General features: G+C 39.6%; 1 protein-coding gene across 2 annotated transcripts in view; it reads left to right on the forward strand.

The window, feature by feature from the left end:
* The window catches only part of ippk (inositol 1,3,4,5,6-pentakisphosphate 2-kinase), a 120446-nt gene that overhangs the window by 75815 nt on the left and 28070 nt on the right, over positions 1–16561 (forward strand). For both annotated transcript variants that reach the window (XM_072280988.1, XM_072280989.1), the window contains 3 exons: positions 7604–7662; positions 8672–8744; positions 15099–15381. In XM_072280988.1, the coding sequence (XP_072137089.1) occupies positions 7604–7662; positions 8672–8744; positions 15099–15381 (415 nt within the window). The remainder of the gene's footprint in view (positions 1–7603; positions 7663–8671; positions 8745–15098; positions 15382–16561) is intronic.

A 16561-nucleotide genomic window follows, 5' to 3' on the forward strand; every position in this document is an offset into this window, starting at 1 on the left:
TGTTCTTCGGCACTCGTGTGATTCCTGCTCTTTTGAAGCAATGAAAGGATAAAGATGTCCTTGAATGCTTCTGCCAGTTGGTTTGCTCGTTTTCAGTACCCTGCTGAGTGCCTGACATTTGAAAGTGTTCAACCCCCGCTGAACCATGTTCTGATATTGGTCTTGGAGACCGCGATCATGAAGTCGCTAGATGCTGTAGTGTTACTCTCTCATTTGAAGTGTGTATAAAAAGCATTGGGCTCATTGGAGTGAAATGTCGCTACTACTTATGTTGTTAGGTTTGGCCTTGTGGGAAGCAATGACATACAAACCCTGCCACAGTTGTGATCAGATCTAATTTCTAAAATTCCAAAAACTAAATGGAATTAGCTTTTTGCTTTCTCTTTGGGCTTCTGTAGGTTGTACCTGGATTTCTTGTAGGATTCTGAATTGCCAGCCTTGAACACCACAGACCTAGCCCCCAGCAGACTCTGTATTCCCTGGTTCATTCAGGGCTTCTGGTTTGGGAAATCTTGGGTACTTTCTCTAAGGCACACTATCATCCACACAGGTCATAATGCAGGAATTCTGCAGATCAGCAAGGAATGATTCAAAGGATAGAGGGGGGAAATAGACTTCAGTAAACCAGTAGATAATGTAAGGCAGTCAGAGCTACAGGTATTTGGAAAGCCAAGTGCATGTTGGCTCTAATTGTGAGGAATTAATTGTAAAAAGAGAATAGCAAAGACTGAACAAATATTTGGGTGTCTTTGTGGTAGGAAACATTAAGCACATTCCTTGAACTTGACAGCTGGGTTCCAGGATCTTAAAAGAAATGCCTGTGGGGATAATGGTAGTCATCTTCCAAAATTCCCTGGATTTCTGGGAAGATTTTTAGAACCATTGGGGAAAATGCTGAAGTCTGTCATTAAGGAAATAAAAATCAATACTGGGACCTCAAATTTATAATTCTTTTGGCAAGTGTCAGCATAGTTTATATGAAATAAATCCTGTCAAAGTTAAGAGTTCTATTGAAGATGAAACTTGTCTAGATAAAAGGGAACTAGAAAATGCATAGTATTTGAATAAGATGCCATAATATGTTCTTGGACAAAGTAAGGATCTGTCCTTGTGGGAGTATACACTCGTTGGCCACTTTATTAGGTACACCTGTGCACTGGCTTGTTAATGCAGATACAGTGGTGCTAGAAAGTTTGTGAAACCTGTAGAATTTGCTCTATTTCTGCATTAATATGACCTAAAATGTGATCAGATCTTCATGTGTCCTAAAACTCGATAAAGAGAACCCAATTATACTTGTTCATTTATTTATTGATGAAAATGATCTAATATCACATGCATTTGTTGGAAAAAGTATGTGAACCTTTGCTTTCAGTAACTGGTGAGACCCCTCTGGTACAGTAATCACTTCAACTAAATGTTTGTGGTAACAGTTGATCGGTCCTGCAAGCAGGCTTGGAGGAATTTTGGGCCATTCCTCCTTACAAAACTGCTTCAACTCTGAGATGTTGGTGGGCTTCCTCACATTAACTGCTTGCTTCAGGTCCTTCCACAACATTTCTATAGGATTGATGTCAGGACTTTGACTTGGGCATTCCAAAACTCAAATTTTCTTTTTAAACAGTTCCCTTGTTGATTTACTCTTGTCTTTTGGATCATTGTCTTGTTGTATTATCCTTCTGTTAAGCTTCAGGTGACTGACTGCTACCCTGACATTCTCTTGTAAAATTACTTGATACTATTTTGAATTCATTGTTTCCTCAACGATTACAAGCTGTACAGGCCCTGAGGCAGCAAAGCAGCCCTAGATCATGATGTTCCTTTCACCATGCTTCATGGTTGGGATGACGTTTTGGCATTGGTGTGCAGTGCCCTTTTTTCTCCAAACATAGCAATGTGCTATTTTGGCCAAAAAGTTTAACTTTTTGTCTCATTTGTCCACAGAACAATGTCCCAGAAGTGTTGTAGAACATCCAGGTGCTCTTCCGCAAACTTGAGATGTGCAGTAATATTTTGTTTCAGAGCAGAGGTTTCCTCTGTGGTGTCCATCCATGAACACCAAACTTGTTCAGTGTTTTTCTTGTAGTAGACACATGAATAGAGACATTACCAAGTTCTCGAGATATCTGTAGGTCTTTTGATGTTACATTTGGGTTCTTTTTCATCTCCTTCATCATTGCACGTTGTGCTCTTGATGTGATCTTTGCAGGATGCTCACTCCTAGGGAGAGTAGCAACAGTACTAAGTTTCCTCCATGCATCTCTGCATTTCTTCTAAGGTCCACTGAAACTCGTTTTGATTGAGGCATGGTGCACGTTAATAGATCTTTCTTGAGAAAAGCAGGCTCTGACTTAGACCATTAGACTATACTTCATTAGGAGTTTGAAGAGGTTTGGCATGGCAACAAATATACTCAATGTACCATGGAGAGCATTCTGACAGGCTGAATCACTGTCTGGTATGGAGGAGCTACTGCACAGGACCGAAAGAAACTGCAGAAGGTTGTAAATCTAGTCAGCTCCATCTTGGGTACTTGCCAACAAAGTACCCAGGACATCTTCAGGGAGTGGTGTCTCAGAAAGGCAGCATTCATTATTAAGGACCTCCAGCATGCCCTTTTCTCACACCATCAGGTAGGAGGTACAGAAGCCTGAAGGCGCACACTCAGCGATTCAGGAACGGCTTCTTCCCCTCTGCCATCTGATATCTGAATGGTGGCCGATTAGGAAAAGGGGAGGTGCAACGACACCTGGGTGTCATTATACACCAGTCATTGAAAGTGGGCATGCAGGTACAGCAGGCGGTGAAAAATGCGAGTGGTATGCTGGCATTCATAGCAAGGAGATTCGAGTACAGGAGCAGAGAGGTACTACTGCAGTTGTACAAGGCCTTGGTGAGACCACACCTGGAGTATTATGTGCAGTTTTGGTCCCCTAATCTGAGGAAAGACATTCTTGCCACAGAGGGAGTACAAAGAAGGTTCACCAGATTGATTCCTGGGATGGCAGGACTTCCATATGATGAAAGACTGGATCGGCTAGGCTTATACTCGTTGGAATTTAGAAGATTGAGGGGGGATCTTATTGAAATGTATAAAATCCTAAAGGGATTGGACAGGCTAGATGCAGGAAGATTGTTCCCGATGTTGGGGAAGTCCAGAACGAGGGGTCACAGTTTGAGGATAAAGGGGAAGCCTTTTAGGACCGAGATTAGGAAAAACTTCTTCACACAGAGAGTGGTGAATCTGTGGAATTCTCTGCCACAGGAAACAGCTGAGGCCAGTTCATTGGCTATATTTAAGAGGGAGTTAGATATGGCCCTTGTTGCTAAAGGGATCAGGGGGTATGGAGGGAAGGCAGGTACAGGGTTCTGAGTTGGATGATCGGCCATGATCATACTGAATGGCGGTGCAGGCTCGAAGGGCCGAATGGCCTACTCCTGCACCTATTTTCTATGTTTCTATATTCCTTTGGATCTTTGGACACTCACTTTTTTTTTTATATACAGTATTTCTGTTTTTGCATGTTTTTTATCTATTCAATTTATGTATACTGTCATTGATTTACTTGTTTATTTTTTAATTTTACTATTATTTTATCTCTGCTAGATTATGTATTGCATTGAACTACTGCTGTTAAGTTAACAAATTTCACGTTACATGCGAGTGATGATAAACCTGATTCTGATTCTGACATACGAGCAGATTTAGGCCATCTGGCCCATCGAGTCTGCTCTGCCATTCAATCATGGCTGATCCTTTTTTCTATCTTTTCAACTCCAGTTCCCGACCTTCTCCCCATAACCTTTGATGCCATGCCCAATCAAGAACCTATCAATCTCTGCCTTAATTACATCCAATGACCTGGTCTCCACAGCTGCCTGTGGCAACACATTCCACAAATTCACCACCCTTTGGCTAAAGAAATTTCTCCACACCTCTATTTTGAAAGGGCACCCCTCTATCCTGAGGCTATGCCCTCTTGTCCTAGACTCTCCCACCATGGGAAACATCCTTTCCACATCTACTCTGTCTAGGCCTTTCAACATTCGAAAGGTTTCAATGTGATCCCTCCTCATCCTTCTGAATTCCAGTGAATACAGACTCAGAACCATCGAACAAACGTTCCTCGTATGATAACCTTTTCATTCCTAGAATCATCTTTGTGAACCTCCTCTGGACCCTCTCCAATGCCAGCACATCTTTTCTAAGATGAGGGGCCCAAAACTGTTCACAATACTCAAGGTGAGTCCTCACCAGTGCCTTATAAAGCCTCAGCATCACATCCCTGCTCTTGTATTCTAGACCTCTTGAAATGAACGCTAACATGGCATTTGTCCTCCTCACCACTGACTCAACCTGCAAGTTAACCTTCAAGGTGTTCTCCACAAGGACTCCCAAGTCCCTCTGCATCTCAGATTCCTGATTTTCTCCCCATTTAGAAAATAATCCACACATTTATTTCTACGACCAACGTGCATGACCACGTATCTTCCAACTTTGTGTGTCTTTTTTTTATATAGTACAGGACACCTTTACAACCCACACCTCCAATCTCAACTCATTGATTGCAACACCTGACTCCAAACAGCTTTTTTAAAAAAGGCATTACCCCAGAGGTTCACATACTTTTTCCAACAAAGACATGTAATATTGAATCAATTTTCTCAATAAGTAATTGAACAAATATAATGTTGTTGTGTTATTTATTTAATTGGCTCTCTTTATCTGGTTTTAGGATGTGTGAGGACCTGATCACATTTTAGGTCATATTTATGCATAAACAGAGAACATTCTACAAGGTTCCCAAACTTTCTAGTGTCACTGTATATATTTAGAGAGAGAGTGCAGACCCTTCTGGCCCAATCAGCTGCACTGCCCAGTAGTCCACCAGTGTAACCCTTGGCTAATCATAGGGCAATTTACAATGATCAATAAGTCTGGTAAATCTTTGGTATGTGGGGGAAACTGGAGCACTCAGATGAAACCCATACGCTCATGGAAAGAACGTACAAACTTCTTTCAGACAGCATCAGAACTGAGCCCTGAACTCTGCTCCAAGCTGTAATAGTATTGCTCTAACTGCTGTGCTATTATCTAATCAGCCAATTGTGTGGCAGCAACTCAGAGCATTAAAGCATGCAGACGTGGTCAAAACCATGTTGAGACCAAACCGCAATGGTGAAGAAATATGATCGAACTGACTTTGAGTATTTGGCAGTAGATGGGGTGATTTGAGTATCTCAAACTGTTGATCTCCTGGGTTTTTAAGCACAACAGTCTCTGGGTTTACAGAGATAAACAAAAAAAAATCTGGTGGGCGGCAGTTCTGTTGGCAAGAATGTCTTGTTAATGAGTGAGATCAGAGGAGAATGGCCAAACTGTTTCAAGCTGACTATAACTCAAATAATTACAGGTTACAACAGTGGGGTGCAGAAGAGCATCACTGAACACATAACACGTTGAACCTTGAAGTGAATGGGCTGCAGCATCAGAAGACCACGAACACTCACATAGTGACCCCCTGTCGTGTACAGGCGATACTTATTAAAGTGGCCATTGAAAGTACCTTACTAAAGTAGTAGTTAGCTGCTTGGTTCCCCAACCTGACTGCTATTTAATGAGATCATGGTTGTAATTTGTTTCAGATTCAGTTCTGAGCTGCTGGCATCTCCTTGCTTATCAACTATCTATCTATCTGTCTCTGTTCTAAAAATATTCAAACTTGTTCCATCACTCTTTGAAGAAGTCCTTCAAAGACCTGAAACTTTCTCAAAGTAAACATTTCCCCTTGCTCCTATCTCATTTTTAGATGGTGACTACCAAGTTTTAGATTCTTGCATGAGAGGATATGTCCTTAGCACCTCTACCTTGTCAGTAGCCCTCAGGATCTTTTGCTTCATTCAGATTGCCTTTTGCTCTTCCAAACTCTAGAAAACACAAGCTGAGCACACCTGATCTTTCTTAATAAGACAAACCACTCTTTCTTTCTGATATTAGTCCAGTTCACCTTCTTTGAACTGTTTCCAACACCACTGTATCTTTTTTTAAATAAAGATGCCAGTAAAGTCATGACTGCTGATGTGATCTCATCATTTCCCTTAAAATGAAGAATAACAGTCTCTAGGGAAGGTTGATTAGTCTAATATCAGAAAGGAAGAGATAATGGATGAGAATAAGCTAGCAAAAAATAGAAAAATGGAAAGGAGCTGACACAAATGTACGTAAAAAGGAAGAATATTCATATCCAGTATCATTCCCTTTTCTGTACTTTCCTCCATTTTCTTCCATTTTATTCTTCACTGTTACTTGTTTTGAAAACTCTTATGGCCTGCCGTAAATTTTCACAGCATTTTGTCTTTTACTTTCAATTTTTTGGTAATTTTTTAAATTGTTTCTTAATGGAATATTTATGTGTGTGTGTCACTTAAATGTGTATCAGTCCTTTGCTATGATCACGCCTTCAAGTTTATTTTCCAAATTATGCTTTTCTACCTTTGTAATTGCCATTATTTAAGATTAAGCTCTAGTTTCACACTTGAGTTTCTTCACCTTGTATTTCCCCATGGAGGACCTTTTCTATCACAATGTGTGGAACTGGATCGAAAGAGCCTGCTGATGGCCGAAGCGTAGCCCTTTCTTGGGGTATTGGAGTTTAGAGTTCAATTCTGCCATTCCCTCTAAGAAAGTTTGTAGGTTGTTCCTGTGTGTGTGTGGGTTTCCTTTGGGTGCTCCCGTTGCTGCCCTCAGTCCAAAGACGGTCAGTAGATCATTGTAAGTTGTCCTATAATTAGGCTGGGGTTAAATATTTGGGTTGCTGGGTCTTGAAGGCATACAGACATTCCTTTGATTCTGCCTATTGCTTTTCCACACCTTCTCAGCTACATAGACCAACTTGCTTTCTCCCTTTCTCTATAATGATTAAGGATCTTCAGCTTGACATGTTAATGGTATCTCCTTCCTCAGATGCTGCCCAACTTGTTGAATTTTTCCAGCATTTTCTGTTTCCATTGTATTATCCACTTGTTTCTTCCAATAATTAAAAAAGTGAAATAGTTTTATCATGTACAATATATTTGTCTTTTGGAAGTAAGGATTCTTGGTTGTAAAGCCGAAATTTATTGTAGTGGCAAAACCAAGAGAATTGCCACTGCTTGTGACCCTGGGGATTTGTTATACTTGCATGACATGCCCTCGGCTCTGATGATTGCTCCCAAAGTCAAATCATTTCTTCAATCTTTTATTAACAATTAGTAAACATACAACCTGAAGCGATGAACTTAAGTAGACCCAAGTGTAAGCTAAGCATTATTCAGCAAAAGGTACAATCTCTGCCAGTCCCAAGCTATAAACTGCAATGAAATAAGCAAGAATACATAATTTACTCCCCCCCCACTCATGTGACTAGTTAATATAATAAACCTAATCAACCCCGCAACATAGTGTATAAAACGGGTAGAGAACAGATACATGGCTCCTACATTCATTCTAAAGTTTAAAAAAATTCAGAAATTCATTAAAACTTTACTCTATATTGCATCACTTGCACAGACTGTATCTATTGATTTTGATACTTTTGGGTCTAACTACGTTTCTTTTTAAAAGGTGGCTAATGGAAAATGGAAGAAGATGAGCAAATATTGTCCTCTTGACCTTTTTTCAGGGTAAGGTGATGTTCTGAATAGCATATGGTGTTTCCTTTTATAATTGGATGTATTTTCTTCACCTAAGTATTGCTATTTTTTTTCTCTTTAATTAGAGAGATTGAAGAACAGTCTTGTTTCACTTTCAAAACACTTGATATGCTTTTTAGGCATTCACCAGGATCTCTAAATATTGAATTGCATTGTGAGATTTATCTCTCGTTTCTCAACTATCTCATATTTCTAATGGCACAGGTGACCATTCAGTCCGTCTACTCCTACATACTGGTTCTTGGGGTACTTCTATCAATTCCATTTATGTTCATGTCACTTGTTTATCTTAACATGCCCATCAACTTTTTACCTCTTCCACCAGATACGTGTTTATACCACCCACTTAGATCAGTGGTAATTTTACCATACCCAGTTAGCTACCGGAATATTTTTGGGACATGGGAGAAAACTAGAGTACCAGGTGGAACTCCACAGTTCTGAAAAGAATGTAGAGCCAAAGAAAGGTGAGCCCGGATCACGCTGCACCGCTGTCACCCATGCAAATAGGCTGCTGATGTTAATGACTTGGAGGAATACGTTGATGAATACCAGATCAGTTCATTCATGATCTAATTGAATGTTGGAACAAGACCGAACAATTGTTGACTCTTTCCTATCCTAATCGGCTGGAATGGCATTTAGCAGTTGAAGTTGCTTAGAGAAGGCAGAGCCTGTCAGCTCGTTCTTCAGACTCATCGCAGTGGTGGATCACAAACTGCTGAATTAATTAGAAATTGAATTAGTTTAATGTTAAGTGTTTTAAATTTATTATTAAATTTAATATCTCTGAATGTCAGGCCATCTAAAAACTACCAAAATTATCAACAACTTTCAAACAATTGAAAGATCACTTTAAATTAAAATTGCTCTTGTTTTCTTGGATATGTATACTTGTTTAGGGAATCTTTGCTGGCACAAAAAGTTGTTTTTAGAGATGTAAATAGTGTAATTAATAATGTATTCATGTACTTCACAGGAATAAACAGCGAATGTGCATAGCCTTGAAAAGTTTGTTGCAGGAGCCTCAGAACAATTTAAAGATTTTTAAGGTAAATTGTTAAAATGTATTGAAGACAGAAACAAACTCAATTACCTCAAGATCAATCCTAACACATAGGTTTGTAAGATTTAATTTTTTTTCTCTGGTTCCTAGTTGGCCATTTAGTTCAAATGTAATGAGCAGTTAATTGACAATTACAAATGTATGACATTGTTTATGGTCATCAGTGGAACAGTTCGGTCTCTTCAGCATCCTACACTGAAAACTGTTGTCTTCGTGCCATTTCAGGTATTGCTGCTGGTAGTTGTTTGTTTGCAGATGCCTGCATGGGTTGATAAGGATAGAAGCAGAGTATGAGTGAGAGTCTGGCTTCTCTCCTAAACATCTATTTGATATAACTTGTATTTGGGACCTGGTATAGTTCACATCAGTTGCTATATTCAGTAAATTTTCCCATTTGGCTTATGATAGGGAGACCATAGAAACATAGAAAACCTACAGCACAATACAGGCCATTCGGCCCACGAAGCTGTGGTAGACAAGTCCTTACCTTAGAAATTACCAATGGTTACCCATAGTTCTCTATTTTTCTAAGCTCCATGTACCTATCCAGGAGTCTCTTAAAAGACCCTATTGTATCCGCCTCCACCACCATCGCCGGCAGCCCATTCCACGCACTCACCACTGTGCGTTTTTTTAAAAAAAACTTACCCCTGACATCTTCTCTGTACCTACTTCCAGCACCTTAAAACTGTGCCCTCTCATGCTAGCCATTTGAGCCCTGGGGAAAAGCCTCTGACTATCCACACGATCAATGCCTCTCATCATCTTTATACACCTCTATCAGGTCACTTCTCATCCTCTGTCACTCCAAGGAGAAAAGGCCAAGTTCACTCAACCTATTCTCATAAGGCATGCTCCCCAATCCAGGCAACATCCTTGTAAATCTCCTCTGCACCCTTTCAATGGTTTCCACATCCTTCCTGCAGTAAGGTGACCAGAACTGAGCACAGTGCTCCAAGTGGGGTCTGACCAGGTTCCTATACAGCTGCAACATTACCTCTTGGCTCCTAAACTCAATCCCATGATTGATGAAGGCCAATACACCGTATGCTTTCTTAACCACAGAGTCAACCTGCACAGCAGCTTTGAGTGTCCTATGGACTTGGACCCCAAGATCCCTCTGATCCTCCACACTGCCAAGAGTCTTACCATTACTACTATGTTCTGCCATCATATTTGACCTACCAAAATGAATCACTTCACACTTACCTGGGTTGAACGCCATCTGCCACTTCTCAGCCCTATTTTGCATCCTGTCACTGTACCGCTGTAACCTCTGACAGCCCTCCTCACTTTCCACAACACCCCCAACCTTCATGTCATCAACAAATTTACTAACCCATCCCTCCACTTCCTCATCCAGATCATTTATAAAAATCACAAAGTGTAGAGGCCCCAGAACAGATCATTGAGGCACACCACTAGTCGCCGACCTCCATGCAGAATATGACCCGTCTATAACCACTCTCTGCCTTCTGTGGGCAAACCAGTTCTGGATCCACAAAGCAATGTCCGCTTACTCACTCTTCCTTCAGTTAGTCCTGACGAAGGGTCTTGGCCTGAAATGTCGACTGCACCTCTTCCTACAGATGCTGCCTGGCCTGCTGCGTTCACCAGCAACTTTGATGTGTGTTGCTTGAATTTCCAGCATCTGCAGAATTCCTGTTGTCAGCCTCTGCTCTTGTAGGCTTATCTACATATTGTGTCAAGAAACCTTCTTGAACACACCTAACAAACTCCACCCCATCTAAACCCCTTGCTCTAGGGAGATGCCAATCGATATTTGGGAAATTACTATCTCCCACCACGACAGCCCTGTTATTATTACATCTTTCTAGAATCTGTCTCCCTATCTGCTCCTCAATGTCCCTGTTACTATTGGGTGGTCTATTTAAAAAGAAAAACACCCAGTAGAGTTATTGACCCCTTTCTGTTCCTAACTTCCACCCACAGAGACTCCGTGGACAATCCCTGCATAACAGGTATATGGAGGAATTTAAGGTGGGGGGGTTATATGGGAGGCAGGGTTTGAGGGTCGGCACAACATTGTGGGCCGAAGGGGCCTGTACTGTACTATTCTATGTTCTATGTAACTTCCTCCTTTTCTGCAGCCATGACACTATCTCTGATCAGCAGTGCCACGCCTCCACCTCTTTTACCTCCCTCCTTGTCCTTTCTGAGACATCTAAAGCCTGGCACTTGAAATAGCTATTCCTGACCCTGAGCCATCCAAGTCTCTGTAATGGTCACAATTCATAGCTCCAAGTACTGATCCACGTTGTTGCGTGGATCAGGCCAGACTTGTTGGATCATCCCTTTGTATATTATTTGTAGTTGCACCTTGCTAGTTTCTTTATGCAGAACCATTAGCTAAACCTTTATTTAGCTATTCACATTCAGCTGTGGCATGATTCTGTTCCTTGTCATTAATCATCTGTTATTTTGAAACTGTTTTGCTTACATTTGAGAGCAATGATGATAAAGTTATTTGCATCTGACGGGCAAGCTCTGGGAACCCTTGTAAATGAGTGCAAAGGGTAATGACCTAGAATTGACTACAACTGAACAAAACTGTGGTAGATTTTCACTTGTCTGTTTAAAATATTGAACAGCATATTGAAATGAATTTTGACATCAAAATGATTTAGTGTTCTTTACAAAATCTTTGTAAATGGTGGTGTATTCCTTTTAAGTAATCAGTTATTCACAAAACAAATCAGAATAGTGATTTCAATGTCAAATAGGGTGCAGAAAATAAAAGCGGGCTAAAAACTGATTGGATTAAGTGAGGGGTTAAAAATAAAATTGAAAACACGTGAACGTTTCCAGCAATTAAATATTTATTGAAGGAATACAGTGGAAATATCCCAATTCCTGACAACTGCAGGTGGCTCAGCTTCTGGGCTACTTATTCTTTCAGGAAACAATGCTCATCTTTTATCGTTACCTAAACAACTAGTTCATTGTACATCACAACATCCCTTTGCTACTTTAGAACTTGCATGGAAGTGGGACATTTGGCCTAAATCATCCAGATCAACTAGTGGACACGTCATCACCAAGCATTTGTTTTATAGCTCTTCTATGCTTAAGTGATTCAAGTGTTCATCTGGCACTTAAATGCTGTCAGTGACATAGTGTCAACATGTAAATCAGACCCAAATTTGTAAACTGCTGACACACTTCCTGCTGATGGTAATTACCTCCTATTCAGGTACTTATCTGAGGTTGAGCATTAAATGTGACATGCAGACAAATATTAAAACCATTGATTAAAAAAGGTAAATTATGTTCAACATGTTAAAGGTAAATTATAAATACAATACCAAATTTTAGATTAGGATCATTTACTCATATGTTCCTTCACTGATTTGAAGTCCTATATAATGCATTCATTTGGTTACCTTGCAGTTTCAATCTCTAAATTTATCCTGAAGGAAAAAGAATATCTGAGGTTTGAATGCTGAAATTCTTCCATACTTGGTGACAATGGCATGATTCGCTTATGTGTAGCATCAATTCTTGAAATTGGTTTATTATTATGTGTACTGAGATACAGTGAAAAGCTTGTTGTACTGTTCAAACAGATCAAATTATTACACAGTGCATTGAGTTAGGGCAAGGCAAAACAATGCAGAATAAAGTATAACAGCTGCGGAGAAAGTGCAGTTTCAGGTAAACAGTAAAGTACAAGATCATAATGAGGCAGATTGAGGTCAAGAGTCCATCTTATTGTACCATTTAATAGTCTTATAACAACAGGGTAGAAGCTGTCCTTGAGCCAGGGTGTATGTGCCTTCAGAGTGTTGTATCTTCTGCCCAAGGGAAGAAGAGAGAAGAGGGTAGGTGGGCCTTTGATGCTGACTGCTTTACTGAGGCAGTGAGAAGTATAGACAGGAGGTGGTTTCTGTGATGGGATGTGCTGAGCTGTGTCCACAAACCTCTGCAGTTTCTTGTGGTCATGTGCAAAGCAGTAACCACACCAAGCTGTTATGCATCCAAGTAGGATACTTTCTATGTTGCATCATTACAAATTGGTAAGGGTTGATGGGGACAAGCCAGATTTCTTTAGCCTCCTGAGGAAGTAAGGCTTTGGTGAGCTTTCCTGGTTGTGGAGTCAACAGGATTAGACCTGGACAGGGTATTGGTGAAGTTCATTCCTAGAAACTCGAAGCTCTCAACCTCAATGCTATTCATGTAGAGAGGAGTGTATACATCACTTCCTCTTCCCTTTTGTTGAAGTCAATCACCACCTCTTTTGCTTACATTGAGGGAAAGTATATTGTCACGACACCATGTTATCTCCCTATCTCTTTCCTGTCAGTGACTCATCATTATTTGAGATACAGCCCGTTACGATGACATATCTGCAAACTTGTGGATGGGGGGAATTAGAGCAGAATTTGGCCATGCAGTACAGGAAATAGAGTAGGGGGCCGAGGATGCAACCTTGTGGAATACCAGTTTTTACAATTATAGTGTTTCTCTTTCTCTCTCTCTCTCTCTCTCTAGCCCTATTTTACACAATCATCTTTTCCTACCTTCTACGTGGAATTCAACATTTTATGATTGGTATAGAAAGGGTATTAGGTGCTTTGAAGATCTTTTCATAGGTAATCGTTTTGCAACTTTTCAGCAACTGTCTGCAAAGTTTGACCTACCTAGTACTCATTTCTTTAGATATCTTCAAATTAGACATTTCATTAACACTTTAATATCAAACTTTCCTGAGAAGCCTGAGAAAAACATTCCAGACCTGTTTCTTTGTATCAATCCATTTGGGTAAAGGGTATCTGCTGTTCGAGATAAGTTAGTGATCTTGAGTTGTGCCCCCTTTGATAAAATTAGAACTGCCTGGGAGCATGATTTAAATATTTCTCTGTCCGACGAGGCTTGGGATTCAATTTTTAAGTCAGTTAACTCAACCTCTTTATGTGCTCGCCACTGCCTTTTGCAGTTTAAGGTTGTACACAGGGCTCATATGTCTAAAACTAAATTATCGTGGTTTTACCCTGACATTAGTCCCGTTTGTGATAAGTGTAAAGGAGCTGAGGCTTCTCTCATCCATATGTACCTGGCCTGTCCTAGTCTAGGAAAATTTTGGAGAGAAGTTTTTTCAACCCTATCTCATATTCTTAATTGCCACTTAGAACCTAACCCTCTGATTGCTCTTTTTGGCACCTTGGGTGAAGTAGACATGCACTTTTGTCCGACTAAATGTCGAACATTATCTTTTGCCTCTCTCTTGGCTAGATGGTTAGTTCTTTCTTGGGTGGAAAGATGCTGCCCCACCCACACATGCTCAATGGCTTAATGATATTATCTCCAGTTTAGACTTTAAAAAGATTCATTATTCACTTCTTAATTCAAACATAATGTTTCATAAGGTGTGGGGACCTTTTCTTGAATACTTTCATAACTCCTCTTTAGATTAAGTATGTCCTTTTTTTGTACTACAATCCCTTACTTTCAGTTGTTTTTCCTGTAAGTTTTATGGTTTTTTGTTGTGAATTACATTATAGTTTTGGTAGTTAGCATTACATTTTCTTTTTTTATATATTAGTGGGAGATTGGGGAAGATATTAATCTTACATGGTTTTATTTTGGGTGCTCTTTCTTTATTGTTATGAGATGTTTGTTTTGCCCTGTATAAATCTCCATTTTGTTGATGGGTTTTTTCCTGTAGTTATATTGTAGAAACGCATAAAAAAGTTAATAATAAAAAAAAGAATTATAGTGGTAGAGATGTTGCTAGCTATCTTTTCTGGTTGCAGTCTTTTGGTCAAGAAATTGAGGTTCCGTTTGTGGAGGGAGGCTTTGACTCTTGTGGTCCAGAGCTTAATGAATTTGCTTGGAATAATAGTATTGATGGTGGAGTTGTAGTCAAATAGTCTGTATGGTTTTTACTGCCCAGATGCTCCAGAGGTGGGTCAGGGAGATGGCATCTGCTGCAGGCTTGTTTTGGCTTTAACCGAAATTCGTGTGGAAAAACTTATTTTAGATACAGAAACAGAAAATGTTTTAATGGCTTTTAAATATTCAATTGTCCATTTTAATTATGTGTATAATTTGAAATGAATGTTTAGCAATGGAATAAAGCAACCTGGAATGCACAAGGTCAGAAATTATCCATAAGCAGAAGTTGTCATTTAATGATTAGCAATGCACTGTTTGCAATACTACACTATTAATCCTTATTTGAATGGTTTTTGAAATATACTGTATAGAGATGCATTATTTGCCTCTTGTATTTGGTTTCCAATTTTTCACTTTTTTATATTCTTACCTTTCCCCTTGTATCGACAAAACTCCTGCGTGTTTTAATGACTAACCCATGAAGAACGGAGAGTTGATATTCGGCTGTAAAGATGACCAAGATTGCTTGATGGATCTGAATGAACTTGCCAATCATTTGAAAGCATACTTCTTCCCCACTAACGGTGTGGTTAATGGACCACAGTGTATCCGAACTGTTATCACTGAACTCATTCAAGTAATAACAATGGCTTTGTTGAGTACTCCTGCAGACTCCTGTAGGACAGGCGATATGAAGAGAACACGTATTTCAGAGGAAATGAGCCAATGTGAAGCGAGTCAGTTTCGCAGGGACGTTTTAAGGAATAGTAAGTTTTTTTTGTTACTATTTTATCTGAAAGTATTATTTGATGATGAGTATGATTGGATTAAGTGTTTGATCTTTATTCTCTGTTGCAATTACGAGTTGGCCTAGTCCAATTAACAAGAGACCTATAAAGATAACACTCCTTAAGTTTTCATCACAATAACCTTAACCATCTCATTTATTTTCAGCTGAATCTTAGAGATCTTTATTCATTGAAAGTTTTCTTTTTTTTTGGGATTTTGCCCTGCAAAACTTGCATCCAAATTTTATTTTTTTTTATCAATATCCATTTTTAGCCTAGTGTGCTCTTTGCCATATCAATGGGTGTTTTGCTGTGCATTTCAAGGATGACATAATTTTGTAAATTAAATCTCTAGACTGCTATGTATGGACTTTGGTATGGGCCAGTCATTTGAAACTGGGCCCACTCACATACTTCCAAGTGTAATCAAGGATGGTGTCATCCTATAATGGGCAATTTATGTTGTTATTACTGATATCAGGTCAGTATCTAACTTTCAAAGTATCTTTGTATGAATAAAGCCAGCTAGATTTATGCAAGTGATGTAAAACAGTATCTCTGAGTGATTCAGAAATCAGTACAAAAAGATTGGATGAAGGGGATTGACCCAAATCAATAAACTACTCTGATATTTATGTGATGTGTATAAAAGTATCAAGCTGGCTGGCTGCACTTTTTATTACTATTAGGTTTAAAGCAAAAGGCAAGTCCACATATACAGTACAGTTGTTGTACCTAGGGCTGATTAAATAACTCTTCACTTACACCTAGAGGTAAGGGCCCCCATCATGCAGTTTGTTAAGGAGTTCCAAGACTTAAATCCAGCTACAGTGCTGGTATATTTCCAAGTCAGGGTAATATGTTGCTAGGAGGGGTACCTTCACGTGATGTTGTATTCATCGATATACAAATATAACATCTATATTTGTATGGGGTGCAGAAGTTCCTACAGAAGAACTACCTTTTAAAAAAAAATTGTTTATTGAGATACAGCGCAGAATAGGCTCTTCCTCAAGTTAAGGCATCCACTTAATCCTAGCCTAATCATGGGACAATTTACAATGACCAATTAACCTGCCAACCAGCACGCCTTTGGACTGTGGGAGGAAATTGGAGCACCCCAAGGAAACCCATGTGGTCACAGGGAGAACATACTAAC

The sequence above is a fragment of the Mobula birostris genome, chromosome 16, assembly GCF_030028105.1.
Source record: "Mobula birostris isolate sMobBir1 chromosome 16, sMobBir1.hap1, whole genome shotgun sequence".
In the NCBI taxonomy this organism is placed as follows: domain Eukaryota; kingdom Metazoa; phylum Chordata; class Chondrichthyes; order Myliobatiformes; family Myliobatidae; genus Mobula; species Mobula birostris.